This window comes from Amblyraja radiata, chromosome 3, assembly GCF_010909765.2.
Source record: "Amblyraja radiata isolate CabotCenter1 chromosome 3, sAmbRad1.1.pri, whole genome shotgun sequence".
Lineage (NCBI taxonomy): Eukaryota > Metazoa > Chordata > Chondrichthyes > Rajiformes > Rajidae > Amblyraja > Amblyraja radiata.
Genome location: NC_045958.1, coordinates 71,101,302 through 71,116,452, shown reverse-complemented (window position 1 = coordinate 71,116,452; position 15,151 = coordinate 71,101,302). Strand labels below are relative to the sequence as shown.

Genomic DNA, 15,151 nt, shown 5'->3' with positions numbered 1-15,151 from the left:
GAGAGGTAACTGTTGACGAAACAAAATACTTTTACGTGGTCAGCGCGCTTGACCAGGCAACCCCCCCGTTAGCTAACAAATATAGGGGGCCTTAAGGAGCTCCTTATTAGGAGGTTTGGCCTGAGCGAATCTGAGCGGGCCGTTCGGATTCTCCGAATGGACGGTCTGGGCGATCGCCGGTCGTCGGCCCTCCTGGAGGACATGCTCGCCCTTATGGGCGACTACCGGCCTTGTTTTCTATTTAAATTCACTTACCTGCAACAGCTCCCACCCGACATCTGCCTGCAGCTCGCCACCGATACCTTTGCCGACACGCAGGCGCTGGCGGAGCGCGCTGACCAGCTGTGGATGTCCCGTCAGCGGGACTTGGAAGTGCTGGCCGTCCTTCCTGCGACGTCGGGAGGCTCGGAGCAGGACAGGGCCGCTATCGACCGAGTCTCCGCTGCCAGTCGGCCCCCGCGGCAAAATCCGGCCGCCATCGGGCATCGTTCCAGCACGTCCCCCCTGCAGTTCCACCAAACGCCGGCAGAGGTGGTTGGTGCTAAAATCATCGTCGCTGGGGAGCTGCAGCCAGGCAATGTCGTCTACCATGTGCGTTTCCAGGGAACGGAGGGGCCCGTCGTCAGTGATTCTTTCGGCGGCCGGCCATATTCATCGCGTCTTCGCCTGGGATCGCCGCACCGGGAGTCGGTTCCTCGTAGACACCGGGGCCGAGGTGAGTGTACTGCCTCCCTCCATTGCTGACATCTGTGCAGGCAAACGTGGCCCACTCCTCACCGCGGCGAACGGGAGTGTTATTCGCACCTACGGAGTTTGCACCATCTCCCTCAACTTTGGCCGCAGCTGTTTTTCGTGGGAGTTCGTCATCGCCGACGTTTCCCAGCCGCTGCTGGGCGCCGACTTCCTTCGAGCCCATTCACTGCTCGTGGATGTCAAGCGGCGGCGCCTGGTCACACTGGAGCCGGTATTCCTCCGCATCGGTGATCCGGTTGCACGCCCTGATGGTCCCCTGTCGTCCGTGGATGCGTCTTACGCGCGCATCCAGGCGGATTTTCCGGACATTCTCGAACCCCACTTCCGCTCCTCCACCCCCAAGCATGAGGTGGTGCACCACATTCCTACTACCGGCCCGCCTGTGCATGCCCGGACACGTCGTCTCGCGCAGGACAAGCTTCGTCTAGCTCGGGAGGATTTCCGCCTGATGGAAGCGATGGGCATCGTGCGCTCCTCCAATAGCCCATGGGCGTCACCGCTCCACATGGTCCCCAAAGCGGGAGGGGGCTGGCGCCCATTTGGGGGTTACCGTCGCCTGAGTGATGCAACCGTCACCGACAGGTACCTGGTCCCGTACATTCAGGACTTTAATGCCCATCTGGCCGGAGCATCGGTGTTCTCCATGGTGGACCCCGTGCGAGGGTACAACCAGATTCCAGTCCACCCCGACGATATCCCTAAGACCGCCATTATAACACCATTTGGACTGTTTGAATTTTTGCAGATGCCATTTGGTTTGAAGATCGCTGCGCAGGCCTTTCAGCGGCTTAGGGACTGTGTGTGCCATGGCCTGGACTTTGTATTCGTGCACTTGGACGACATACTCGTGGCCAGTCGCTCGCGGCAGGAGCACTGCGTTCACCTCCATCAGCTGTGTCAGCGCCTCAGCGATATAGGATTGGCTGTCAACTCCTCCAAATGCTGTTTAGGGGTGACGGCCAACGACTTCCTCGGCCACCGTGTAACTCCACAGGGGATGGTGCCTCTGCCGGCCAGGGTGGACGCTGTCCGCAGGTTCCCCTGTTCGACCACAGTTAAAGGGCCTACAGGAATTCGTGGGGATGGTCGCCTTTTATCACCGTTTCTTGCCGACAGCGGTCGCAATCATGCGTCTGCTTTTCCACCTGATTGCTGGTCATCGCAAGGAGGTTGAATGGTCCGACGAAGCAGCAGTGGCATTCGAGAGTGCTAAAGAGGCACTGGCTGGGGCCACGATGCACGTCCACCCACGAGAGGATGCCCTGATGGTGGACGTTTCTGAGGTTGCGGTTGGGGCAGTGTTGGAGCACCTCATTGACTGATGCTGGCGGTCACTCGCCTTCTTCAGCAGGCATCTCAGTGGTGCTCAGCGCCGTTACAGCACTTTCGACCGTGAGCTCCTTGCCGTGCGCCACTTTCGCGTTTGTCAAGGTTTCAGTTCCGTGGTCTGCCCGGCAGCAGAGGTATTTGGCGTATGTGTCCGAGTACACCACCTCCACCTGCTTCGTCAAGGGCAAGTATAACAAGGTGGCAGACGCCTTACCGAGACCTGCGGTTCATGCGGTTCTCCAAGTCGCTGAGGGTATTAATTATTCCGCCCTGGCAGCCGCACAGCTGGTCGAAGAGGAGATGGCCGCCTATCGCACGGCGGTATCGGGTTTGCAGTTGGAAGACGATGTCTGTGGTCTTGGGGGCGCAACGCTACTGTGCGATGTCTCCACTGGACTTCCGCGACCCAACGTCCCTGTCGCCTGGGTGTTTGAGGTGCTCCATGGGCTTGCGCATCCCTCCATCCGGCGACAACGGCCCTGGTAGCCTCCCGCTTCATGAGGCACGGGCTGCGCAAGGAGGTTGGGCATTGGGCACGCACCTGCATGTCGCTGCACCACCAAGGTGCAGCGACATGTGCATGCACCGTTGCAGGAGTTCGCCATCCCTCGGCAGCGATTCGACCACATTCATGTGGACATCATGGGGCTGCTGCCGCCGTCCCGGGGCATGACCTATCTCTTCACCGTCGTGGACCGCTTCACGCGGTGGCCTGAAGCCATTCCGCTACCTGATTCCTCAACGGCCACTTGTGCTTGAGCCTTGGTGGCACACTGGATCGCCCAGTTCGGTGGGCCACTGGACATAACATCCGCCCGGCGGCCTCAGTTCATGTCGGAACTGTGGTCAGCCATGGCACGCCTCCTGGGGGTTCGCCTACACCACACGACGGCGTATCATCCGCAGGCGAACGGACGGGTGGAGCGGTTTCAATGATCCGGACAGGGTGGACGCTCTGCCGTGGAATTTGCTCGGGATCTGTTCTGCACCCAAGGAGGACTTGGCCTCCACCTCCACCGAGTTGGTGTATGGGTCCCCGTTGACGGTGCCTGGGGAGTTCATCCTGCCGGCACGGGGCCAGGTGGAGCAGCCTTCGGACGCTCTGCAACGTCTTCGGCAGACGGTGGGCAAGCTGGCGCCGGTGCCCACGTCTCGTCATGGGTCCTTACGTCCACATGTACCCTCTGCTCTGGAGGACTGCCAGTTCGTCTTCCTTTGTAGGAATGCTCATCGGGCACCTCTCCAGCGGCCGTACGAGGGTGCCTTCCGAGTCCTAGCGCATGGCTCATCTACATTCATCCTGGACATGGGGGGTCGGCATGAGACTGTTTCGTTTGCGTGGCTGAAGCCGCCGCATATTGACATTGATCGGCCAGTGCTGGTAGCGCGGCCCCGTAAGCGAGGGCGCCCTCCGTCTAGGGTACCTCCTCCAGTGGCTACTCCGTCCTCTGCACCTGTTGGTCAGATTCCCATTCCTGTGCCAGACATGGTATGCACCCGGGCTGGCCGCTGTGTGCGCCCTCCTATCCGTTGGTCCTGTGGCGGTCCCTGGCTGTCCCTGGGGGTTAGACTACTCCTTGGGTCATCCCCCTCGGCTCTTGAGGGACAGGGACGTGGGTTTGCCACGGGGTTTCCCAGGTCCTGCTCGCTAGTGTGTGTGTTCTCGCTGCTGCATTAAACTACTTCTGAACCTGCCTGACATCTGGCCTTTTCCTGACCTCGTCCAGGCCACTACACTAGCTTACTTTCGTACCTCATCTTTTCTCCCCGTATTGCCTTTTTAATTATCTTCTGTTGCTCTTTAACAGTTTCCAAATCCTCTGGCTTCCTGCTCATCTTTGCTATGTTATACTTCTCTTTTATTTTGATACTGCCGTTGACTTCCCTTGTCAGCCACGGTCGCCTCCTACTCCCCTTAGAATCTTTCTTCCTCTTTGGAATGAACTGATCCTGCACCTTCTGTATTATTCCCAGAAATACCTGCCATTGTTGTTCCACTATCATCCCTGCTAGGGTCTCTTTCCAGTCAACTTTGGCCAGCTCCTCCCTCATGGCTCCACAGTCCCCTTTGCTCAACTGTAATACTGACACTTCCGATTTTCCCTTCTCCCTCTCAAATTGTAGATTAAAATTTATCATATTATGGTCACTACCTCTTAATGGCTCCTTTACCTCGAGTTCCCTTATCAAATCCGGTTCATTGAACACTAAATCCAGAATTGCCTTATCCCTGGTAGGCTCCATTACAAGCTGCTCTATGAATCCATCACGGAGGCACTACACAAACTCCTTTTCTTATGGTCCAGTACCTACCTGATTTTCCCAGTCTATCTGCATGTTGAAATCTCCCATAACAACGATAGCATTATCTTTGTGTCATGCCAATTTTAACTCTTGATTTAACTTGTACCCTATATCCAGGCTATTGTTTGGTGGACTGTAGATAATTCCCATTAGGTTCTTTTTACCCTTGCAATTCCTCAGTTCTATCCATACTGACTCTACATCTCCTGATTCTATGTCACCCCTTGCAAGGGACTGATTTTCATTCTTTACCAATAGAGCTGTCCCACCCCCACCGCCCACCTGTCTGTCTTTTCGATAGGACGTATACCCCTAAGTATTCCGTTCCCAGCCCTGGTCCTCTTGCAGGCATGTCTCTGCAATTTCCACAACATCATACTTGTCAATTTTTAACTAAGCCTCAAGCTCATCCACTTTATTTCTTATACTTTGTGCATTCATATACAATACTTTTAATCCATACTCCCCTCACCTTTCACATCGATTCCTATTTCACTTGGCCATACTCTCCTAACCCTTCCTGAGGTTTCTGCCCTGTTAATTCTGGTGTCTTTCTTAACTTTTCCTATACTCTCTTTTCCTTTAACTCCATCCTTGTATTTCCAGTTTGTCTCCTTCCCCCCCACTATTTAGTTTTCACTGCTGAATGTAGATTGCCAATCCACACCCTGCAACTTGAAATGATGGTGAGCGGTTGCTGTCTATCCATGAGTTGCACCATCAGGTCCATAATGCCAAGTCCTGTAAGCCGCAGCCACCCCCCCACCTCTTTTACATCCTGTTCTGTCATATTTGTAACCTATAACATTCAGCTCCCAGTCCTGCCCTACCATGTATGTTTCCATGATTCAGTAATATCATAATTCCAAGTGCTGATCCATGCTCCACACTCACCTGACTTACCTATGATGCTCCCCACATTAACCTATCTATCTCTTTCAACATTGGACTTGCTTGATTTATCCTGCACTTGTTCGAAATGCTGGTCTGTATGCACTCAGAATGTGGAAAGAGCATTTTAGGTCTCTATGAGAACTACAAATCTTTTGAGTGAACATAGAAGCCCAACAAAATGGCGCAAGAAGCACATCACGTTTACTACCTATTTCCCTCACCAAGATTCATCTGCACCAATTCAAGAGTCCAGATTATTTAATTGTTATATAAAGAATTTACTGTGAGGCAGGCACCGCAACTATTACAGAGGCTGATGATTCATCATTGGGCTCATCAACCACCTCAGAACCGGTGTAGAAGCAAGTTGTCCTCAACGCTGAGAGAAAGCAGAGAGAAGATTCAATTTTTTTAAACACATCTAGCCAAGTAATTAAAGAGTGTTTCACAAGATTTAATTCTTTAATAATCTGTCAAAACACAGTGCCAAAAAATTGAATACGTTAAAACGTGTGTCGCATAAAGTAACACATTTATGTCATTAATTCATTGTAGCCTCTTGTGTATATTTTATGACTAGAATAATTTCCATTGGAGGCATTTACTCTGTTATTATTCTAATGGGACTTAATTAGTAAACCAAAGTAATGTTCATACACAATTTTGAGCCCATAGCACATTAAATGACTGAGTTAGAAATGCTTGATTGTGTAGCTTTTGCGACGGGGTCTTCCAGCGATTTTTCGTTAATAATTAACTAGGCTGAACATCTTCGATTTGAACCGCGTTTTAAACCCGCCCCCCTCTAAACGGCGCCAAAATCGCGCACACCCGCAGCGACAGATTTTCAGCGACGCTTCAGGTAGGCTTTGCAACATACCTACAGTATGCATTGGATTTTTTAATCTCAGAGAGATTTCCTTATTTTTTTATTTAAATTGAACCATGGAATTTCCAAATTATGAAAATATTCCAGTTATAAATTAGGTCAAGTAGCATTACGAGTTGACAAACAGGCTTTTGAGTGATTTGGTGCTAACATCATTCGTGCACACGAGAACCACACATATGATCTGCCCCGCACAGTGATGACAAGCGAGTAGTGCAGAGTATGTCAAGAGGACAGCGTACCGAATTCAACAAGGAACGTGGCAGATGCATACATTGTTGCTAAGTGGTGTCCATTGGGTTTACAACTTGGCATTGGCCAGGGAGTGAGGTAATCCAGCCCAATGTAAACCTCCGGCTTCAATGGTATTTTAAATGTCAACCATTTTTCTAAAAATGTAATGAGCAAATTGTAAATTAGATAATTTAGTTACATTTGACTTATTGATAAATTTCTCTAACTTTTCTAGGTTATAAGTTTGCTGAAGCAATCAAAGAATACAGTTAAACTAACCATCAGTTCAGATGATGTGAATTCACAGCAGCCTCAGACACTACCTGCTGTCACCGCTTCGATAGATGTGAAAAGTATTCAGCCGCCTTCAATGCACAACCCTGTTGCCTCACCTGATCTAGATTCCAGCAATAAGGGTAAGTAACCAATATCTTTTATGTTCAGATTGTTATTTAACACTCATGCAGCAATTTTTCTTCTGCTGCACAATGACTTTCAGCTGTCTGGTTCTAAAGACTAGAATTCCCATTCTAAATCTGCCTCAGTAGCAGATCCTTCTGTGTAAGGATGCTCCTTCAAAACTATCGCGCTGCAGACTTAGACACCTGTCCTGCTATTTTTTTATTTTTGTTTTGGTGTTACATATTGTCCAATAGCATTCCTCTGAACGTTTTAGGAAACTGATAATGATAAAGGCATTACTTAACTCACCAATAATTTAAAATAAAAGCTAAACTTGTTGGAATGTGCAATAAAACTAGAAATATTGGAAACACTCAGTGGGTCAGGCAACATCTGTGTAAAGAGAAAGAGTAATTTTCTGAACCGAGACCTTTCATCAGAATTTTGATGCAGGGGCTCACATCTGAAAATTTAACTCTTTGACTGCTGCGTTTCCAGCATTTTCAGTGTGTATTATATATAAATTCAAGGTCTTTCTCGGCCATAAACAATCATTATGAAATGAAGAGCTCAGAACAGTTTTCTTAGTTGACGGGCAACTGCTACACATGGGCCTCTTCACACATATCTTGATCCATGTGACAGAAATGGGAAATATTCCAAAATACTGCATTGTATTACTGTCAGAACACAGAACGAAAACACATTGTACATGAGTACAGGAAAGTTAAGTTGTGTGCGCTTGTCTGTCATTACTATCAGCAACAGTTGAATTTGGAGCAACAACCCCATCACGTTTAATTGTAATATATATCTTACAGAAAGGCCTGGCATCAGATCTCCAATCTGAAAACTAGATATTTACTATTTTTTTGTGTCTGAACTATCTATTCTTGCCATTTCATGCAATAAAAGTAGAATTTGCTGTAAATTTATAATTCAAAGACTCGAGCAGATCTTCAACACCGAGTTCATCAACATTAGACATGGCAACTTGTCCAATTATTCCTGGACGGGAAACAACCATTGAAATTTCCAAAGGGCGCACTGGACTTGGGCTTAGTATCGTTGGTGGAGCAGATACCTTACTGGTGAGTATATTTGAGGAGCGTAAATTTAAGTCTCTATCAGTGTTTAGTAGATTCCTGTGGCATATTTCATAAAGCTGTTCCATTGCATATTTGAATATTGTATAGTACTATTTGGTCTATTTTGGAATAAAGACAATAAAGCATATTATTTATTATTTGAAACTTCTGCCACGAATATTTAATAATGGATTGTTGATTAACACAAATATTTAATAATGGATTGTTCTATTTGTACTAGTGTGCCATTTATTATTGTCAGGATTTTAATTGCCTGATTCACAAGCATAGCATCATGTGGGGTCGTGAATTGCAGAGCAGCCTAAACTCTAGCTGCTGGTAGGGTCTCTCTCCTGACCTCATTGAGGGAATGGCAAGGATCCAATGTCAATATGGTTTGAGTTAAAAAAAACACAGCTGGGGGAACTCCACAGTGGTAAATAGATAGATGACATTTCAGATGGGACTTCCGGCAAACAGAGTTTGATCATTATTCTAGGAAGGACCATGTAAAAAGATGAGAGTGATCAATTTATGGCAAGATTAAGGATGGAGTTGATAAACTCTTATTTCTCCTGGCCCACAAGCCTTGCTGAGAAGGCAAGTGATCTTTCTACAAAGTTTTTCAGGCATCTTTTAAGTACCGAATTTTACAATGCTTGAGTGTCTCAGGTGGTGTGGGTTAAATCTGTATAGTGCAGATTAACTTTTAAAATAGCCTCGATGTCATATTCAAATAGGCTACCCACAAAACCCCTTCTCATGCATCTGTCAAAGCTGAAAGTTTTCTATAAGGTGCTGGCCAGGCTGCATTTGGAATACTGTGTGCAGATTTGGGGCCCATATCTAAGGAAGGATGTGCTGGCTCTGGAGAGGGTCCAGAGGAGGTTTAGGAATAGTTACTTTATTGTCACATGTGACTAAGCACAGTGAAATTATTTGCTTGCATACACAATGTATATAAATAGCATGCAAATAGCATTTACAAGAATGATTCCAGGAATGAGTGGGTTAGCATATGATGAGCACTTGACAACACTGGGCCTCTACTTGTTGGAGTTTAGAATGTTGAGGGGGGACCTCAATGAAAGTTATAGAATAATGAAAGACATAGATAGAGTGGATGTGGAAAGGATGTTTCTACTGGTGGGAGAATCTAGGACCAGAGGTCATAGCTTCAGAATTAAACGGCGCTCTTTTAGAAAAGAGGTGTGCAGAAACCAAATGCATATCCTATGTAGAACACACAAAAGTACAGCACAGGAACAGGCCCTTCATTCCACAATGGCGAACAGTGTGTAAAAGTGAACCAACAAGGGCATTTCATTCTCTGTCGGATTAAACAGTCACAGGAAAGCAGATCTGTTTCATTGGATCCACATCGATTTCAAACCCACTGCTTCATCTTGAACAGTCCAGGCCAGCATAATTAGCCACAACATTAGGTTCAATAGACATCATAAATAGAAAAAGCGCAAATACGTTTCGTGCCCTGGTTGAATTATTATGTCATGCGCACATAGTTGCAGGAGAAAATTCACTCAATTAATTCTATGTCTCTAGTAAAATTCACAAAATACATATTTTAAATGGTTATTCAGGGTTGGGGCACCATGATCCTGCTTTTTTCCTCGCCCATCTTGCTATGCCCACATGCTATCAGAGGAAAACAATTGAGATATAAGAAGTGGATGGGTGTAGGACAACCATTTTTAATTGTTTTTTAAAGTTTTTCCAAAGAAAGACATGGAAGCCATGGTGGCTACAAAGAGGGATAACCCATGAGAACAATTACAATTATGTGAACATATTGATAAGTAGGCTGGAAGCGATCAAAACCATTTTGGTCTTGATGGAATTCACCCTGAAGAATTGACAAAAAATAGAAAATAGTTGGGTGAGAAATTGGCCCTCATTGTAAGTGACCATAAGGTCCAAATACAAAATAAGATGATTGTATATTTGAAAATAACATTGAACGCTTCAAACTTTAGAGTTAAATCAGCTCTATTGAAAAAGTAATGATGAGTTTGCGGTTCTTTTAAAAAATTTTAACTTTTGCTGATTTGTATCTGGGAAAACATTAAATTTATGTTGAGAAATGTTTTAATTACATTTCCGTTGTAGGGTGCCATAATTATTCATGAAGTGTATGAAGAAGGAGCTGCAGCGAAAGATGGCAGATTGTGGGCTGGAGATCAAATACTAGAGGTAAAGAAAGGAATCTGAAAACAGAAAATTACTGCTGTAGGATCATAATAGTAAAAAAAAATCACCTTATCTCAGTCCTAAATGGCTGAACCCTATTCCTAAAACCATTACCTCCCCCAGCATGAGAAAGCAATCTCTCAGCATGTATAATTTCAATTGCTTTTATAATCTTGAATGTGCTTTTAGATTATTTCTCATTCTTTTAAATAGTCAAAAGAGATACAAATTCTTACAAGGTCTCCTTGTGATGAGTTTGTTGGTAGAAAATTATTTGTTGCAAGAAATAGTACTCATGGATTGCACAGGAAAAGGCCCTTACCGATGACCTTCTTCCCTCTCTCGGCTCCACCCTCAAACTCTGATCAGTCAGTTCAATCTTTCACTGAAAGACCTCTCAAACCTGCTTGTCTGTGCCTCCTGCCCAATTTCTCAACTTATCTGCTATTTCCCTTCACATTAATCCACTAACGACAGGTTAATATGCCTATGATAAATTTCTCAACCCATGTCTCTCTTACGTGAAGAATCCTAATTTTTGAACAACATTCTCAATATGTCCTGCACCATTAAAAGAAATGGTGTATGCACATATCAAGATCACTTTAATGGATATGGTTAAGTTTAGAAGGTTATGGGCCAAATGCAGGCAGATGGGACCAGTGTAGATGGGGCAAGTTGTTCGGTGTGGGCAAGTTGGGCCAAATTGCCTGATTCCACATTCTATGATTCTATGATTAACAATTTTATATCAGTTCAATCTTCGTGAAATGGCCATGGGTTTTGTTCAGTACTTGATGATGTTCATTTACAATAAATGTTTACATTTGATTTTGTGCAAATAGGTTAGTTCGGTAACTTGGGTAAAACTACATTCCAGCAAATCTTCTACTTCGTCCAGCGTCTTGATTGTGGCCCTGGTAAATACTCTAACCATGAGTTTTGCTCTGTATTCTCAATGTAATCTCAAATTCCATTGCGTTTCCATAGGTTAATGGAATAGATTTGAGAGTTGCCACTCATGACGAAGCAATAAATGTTCTAAGACAAACTCCTCAGAAAGTCCGGCTGACAGTCTACAGAGATGAAGGCCATTATAAGGAGGAAGATATATATGACTTTCTCACTGTTGAATTGCAAAAAAGGCCGGGTAAAGGGCTTGGACTGAGTATTGTTGGAAAAAGGTATGAAAAAAATCACTCAGAAAATGTAATTGGACACAGAACTTTTGTGCATCGTTTCTTAGGAATTAAGTTTGCTATACTTGATAATACATGATAATGTTATTATTCTATAATTGGCTAATCTGGGTGAAAATATCGTAGACTTTAATTACACAAGCCTATATTTCAATAAAAGCTTTAACACTTGGAAATGTACTTCACAAAGCATAAACTATGGAGAGGAATACTGCCCTACTTTGACAAAAGGAAGCAACTGACAGAAAGGTGTTTTCTTGTAAATGAGGAAAACGTGTTTTTCTTTCAGCTCTCTGTGTTGGAATTTCTTACTTCTCTGGTATAAATATTTTCAAATTGCACTCAGGGAAGACTTATTTTGTTCACCATTGTGTAGTGCATATCTCAAATATCCTAAAACAAGCAATAACTCAATGTTGACAAAATTGTCAGTTGCTTCCTTTTGTCATATTAGGGCAGAACACTGGGTCAAAGAACAAAATGTTATTTGTCGACAGAAACCTAGTCAAAGATGAGATCTGAGGAGGTTTTTAAAAACATTAATTTCAGAGGCATGCAGAAGGACTTTAAAAGCATAGTTCCTCTGGGCAACGGCACAAGAAGTTAGCTAAAATTCAAAGAGAAATTATAGCACTAGAAATTGGTAGAGATTATAACAGGAGCACATTCTGGAAAGGATTTAAGCATGTCCAAGAATGATATGAATGACAAGAGTGTGGATAGGGGCAACAGTATATGATAATGGAACCAGAAACCAGTGTAGGTCAGTGAGCATTGAGGTGAGAGTTGATCCAAGTTGTAACGGTCACCAGAGCTTTACGTGGACTCCAGTGTGCTGTGACAGAAGAACACGGACATTGGTTTCATTCTGAGAATAGGACGGAGATAGATGTGACCCCCATGGCAAACCAAACTCTGCACTGCAGGAATTTAAATGTTTTAATTTAAATTGGTAGAAGCAAAGAAAAACATATAGTTTACAGATTTTTTATATAACATGAACAATTGGTGTGGATGCAAGAAAATCTCTCTAACAAATTGTGGAATATTTGTAACCAAAATATAGTGTATAAAATATAATCGTTCATTCTATTATGGACTACTGCTAATAGAAGCAATTTTTCTTCCCTTTGAGTAAAACTGGTTTTGTTCAATGTGACTGAAGCCTGTACTACATCTCAACAGGAATGACACTGGAGTTTTTGTGTCTGACATTGTGAAGGGAGGAATAGTAGATCTGGATGGGAAACTGTTGCAAGGAGACCAAATACTCTCTGTGAATGGTGAAGATGTTCGAAACTCAACCCAGGAGTCTGTTGCTGCTATGCTAAAGGTTTGATTAATGTACATTTTTACAATAACTTACTTGACAAAGTCGACTGCATTTGTGATGGAGATGTATTTTCCTTACACACCTATCAATCATGCTCTCATTCAAAGGCTTTCTAAAACTGAGAAATGGCTAGTCAATAATTAGGAAACATTTTTAGGACCTATCTTTCAAAGCAAGTTTTTTTAATTACTTCAACTGTGACATTCAACCTCCTGCTGGCACTGTTTAATATTTCAGTAATATGTATGTCACAGAGAGCCTTTAAGAGTGAAAAACATGCATAAACACAGCATGAATTCAATGCTTGTTGAAATCATTACCTGTTCATTTCTCTAGTTATTTAAATGACCAAAAAATAAATGTAACTATTTGGTTCACCTCATAATAAATGAGATGTAAAATTCTGAGTGATTCATGGAGATGGTGTCTGTAACTGTGTAGGAAGGAACTACAGATGCTGGTTTACATTGAAGATAGACACAAAATGCTGGTGTAACTCAGCGAGTCAGGCAGCATCTGGGGATAAGGAATAGGTAACGTTTTGGGTTGAGACCCTTCTTCAGAGAAAAAGAGATAGCCAGAAAGTGAATAGTGAAAGCAATGATGAGATACTTGAGGAGGGAGAAAAATATTCTTTTTTTATATATTTGTTATAAGAATCCATTTTTTTGGCCATCTTTGCCAGGTCATAACTAAATTAATTATGTCTAAACACTTTGTCCAAAGATTGATCATTGGGGCAGCGCCAAAAGATCCTGATAATAGCCCGGTTTCTCTGGAGTAAATATGTAGATCTTTGTTCTGTTCCTTGGACCCTCTTTGTTCTACAATGCCTTATTAAAGCTTTGTCTTTTAACAGACTGCTCATGTGAGCCAACCGCCACATATCATTTGTTAGAGCTTGCAATATAATAACTGTATCAAAGAAACAAAACCTTAAAGACAATGTACATTACATTTAAAAAAATTCCTAGCTTTGTTCCCAAGCGTAAACATTTGGTCATCGCGTCTCTGGTACTGGTGTATGTCACAAACATGTGGCCATGCATTTGTGCAGCTGGTAGAGGAGCGACTGCCTCACAGCTCCAGCGACCTTGGTTCATTCCTGACTTAGTGTACTCCCTGTGTGGAGTTTACACATTTTTCCTGCGATAGGACTGGCTACTCCAGCTGTTACAGTTTCCTCCCTATACCAAAAGTAGTATGAGCTGCTGGATTATTGGCCACTACTGCCCTGACGTGTAAGCATGTGGCAGAATCTGAGGGAAGTTTATGGAAAAGTGGGGAAACTAAAATGATGTAGAATAGGATTAGTGATGGTTGGTGTGGGCTCAGTGGCTTGAAGGGCCGGCTTGTGAGCTGCATAACTAAACTAATTTCCCAAAGGTCTTGCCACACAATATTTATCTCTCAGATCATTAAAGTACCTGATAAAAGCAATTATAAAATGATAATACTTAAGAAACTCCCCCAGATTATCTGACTTTATTTTCTACTTTTTACAAGTTGTAATGTTTTTAGGAAGTAAAACAATAACCATTCACTTCTGATTTTTAGTGTGCACAGGGCACAGTAAAATTGGATGTTGGCAGGTTGAAGACTGGATCATTCTCATCTGATAGAAGAGGTTCTCAGAGTAGCCAGGTTTGTATGCTGAAACTGATTTGTGACTTATTCTGCAGTTAAAATTTGCTTAATTGTAGAATTCAAACAGGAACTTTTCATCTATTGTTTGCTTTATGTAAACTAAAGAATGTGAGTCATAATCAATGGGTAAATTTTGCTTTTTTCATGGCACGAAAGCAGTTCATCCTTTTATGCTCAATTGAATTGTGATTGCAATACTAAAAATTTTCAAATGGCTTAAACTTGTTTCTCATTTTTTTTAAACTCCTTGTAATTTGATAATACTTCTGACCCAATCGTGGATGTTGTAATTTGTAATATTTTTTAATCTATGTGTATTATCAAATAACAAACTGCTGGAAGAACTCAACGGGTCAGGTAGAATCTATGGAGCGAAATGGATAGACCACAATTTATGTCAGGACGCTTCAGACTGAAGTGTCTTCACAGGTTGTAATCAGTCTTTAGGCTAAACTATCTGACCATTTTGCTTCACAGATGCCATCTGACCTGCTGAGTTCCTCCAGCAGTTTTTCTTTTGCTCAAGATTGCAGAATCTGCAGTCTTTTGCCTCTCCACATTACAAAATAAACTTTCTTCTAGTTTAATGCAATGAATAAAAGATTGTTAATTTTCAAATGGTAAAATATGCCTTGATTTACAGAGAATTTAAATATCAGGCAAATTTGCATGTTACGCAAAGCAATTGTTGTTAGGACATGTGTAATTGATGCAATATTAATTAAGACTATTCCCTCAGGTCAGTGAAGGGAGTAGTGGTGGTGGGCTGACCTCTTTCTGTTCTGCTGCTTCGGGATCTACTCAAGCTGATGTATATGAAACTGGACACAGAAAACATGCCTGTAAGAGTTAATAGCTTTACTTGTAACAA

The 15,151-nt window shown here is 43.6% G+C and overlaps 1 protein-coding gene across 12 annotated transcripts in view; it reads left to right on the top strand.

Annotated features, from left to right (window-relative positions):
• The window catches only part of mpdz (multiple PDZ domain crumbs cell polarity complex component), a 171,451-nt gene that overhangs the window by 145,661 nt on the left and 10,639 nt on the right, over positions 1 to 15,151 (top strand). For all 12 annotated transcript variants that reach the window (XM_033018014.1, XM_033018012.1, XM_033018007.1 and 9 more), the window contains 7 exons: positions 6,639 to 6,819; positions 7,751 to 7,896; positions 10,021 to 10,104; positions 11,092 to 11,285; positions 12,486 to 12,633; positions 14,191 to 14,277; positions 15,020 to 15,122. In XM_033018014.1, coding sequence (XP_032873905.1) covers positions 6,639 to 6,819; positions 7,751 to 7,896; positions 10,021 to 10,104; positions 11,092 to 11,285; positions 12,486 to 12,633; positions 14,191 to 14,277; positions 15,020 to 15,122 — 943 coding nt within the window. The remainder of the gene's footprint in view (positions 1 to 6,638; positions 6,820 to 7,750; positions 7,897 to 10,020; positions 10,105 to 11,091; positions 11,286 to 12,485; positions 12,634 to 14,190; positions 14,278 to 15,019; positions 15,123 to 15,151) is intronic.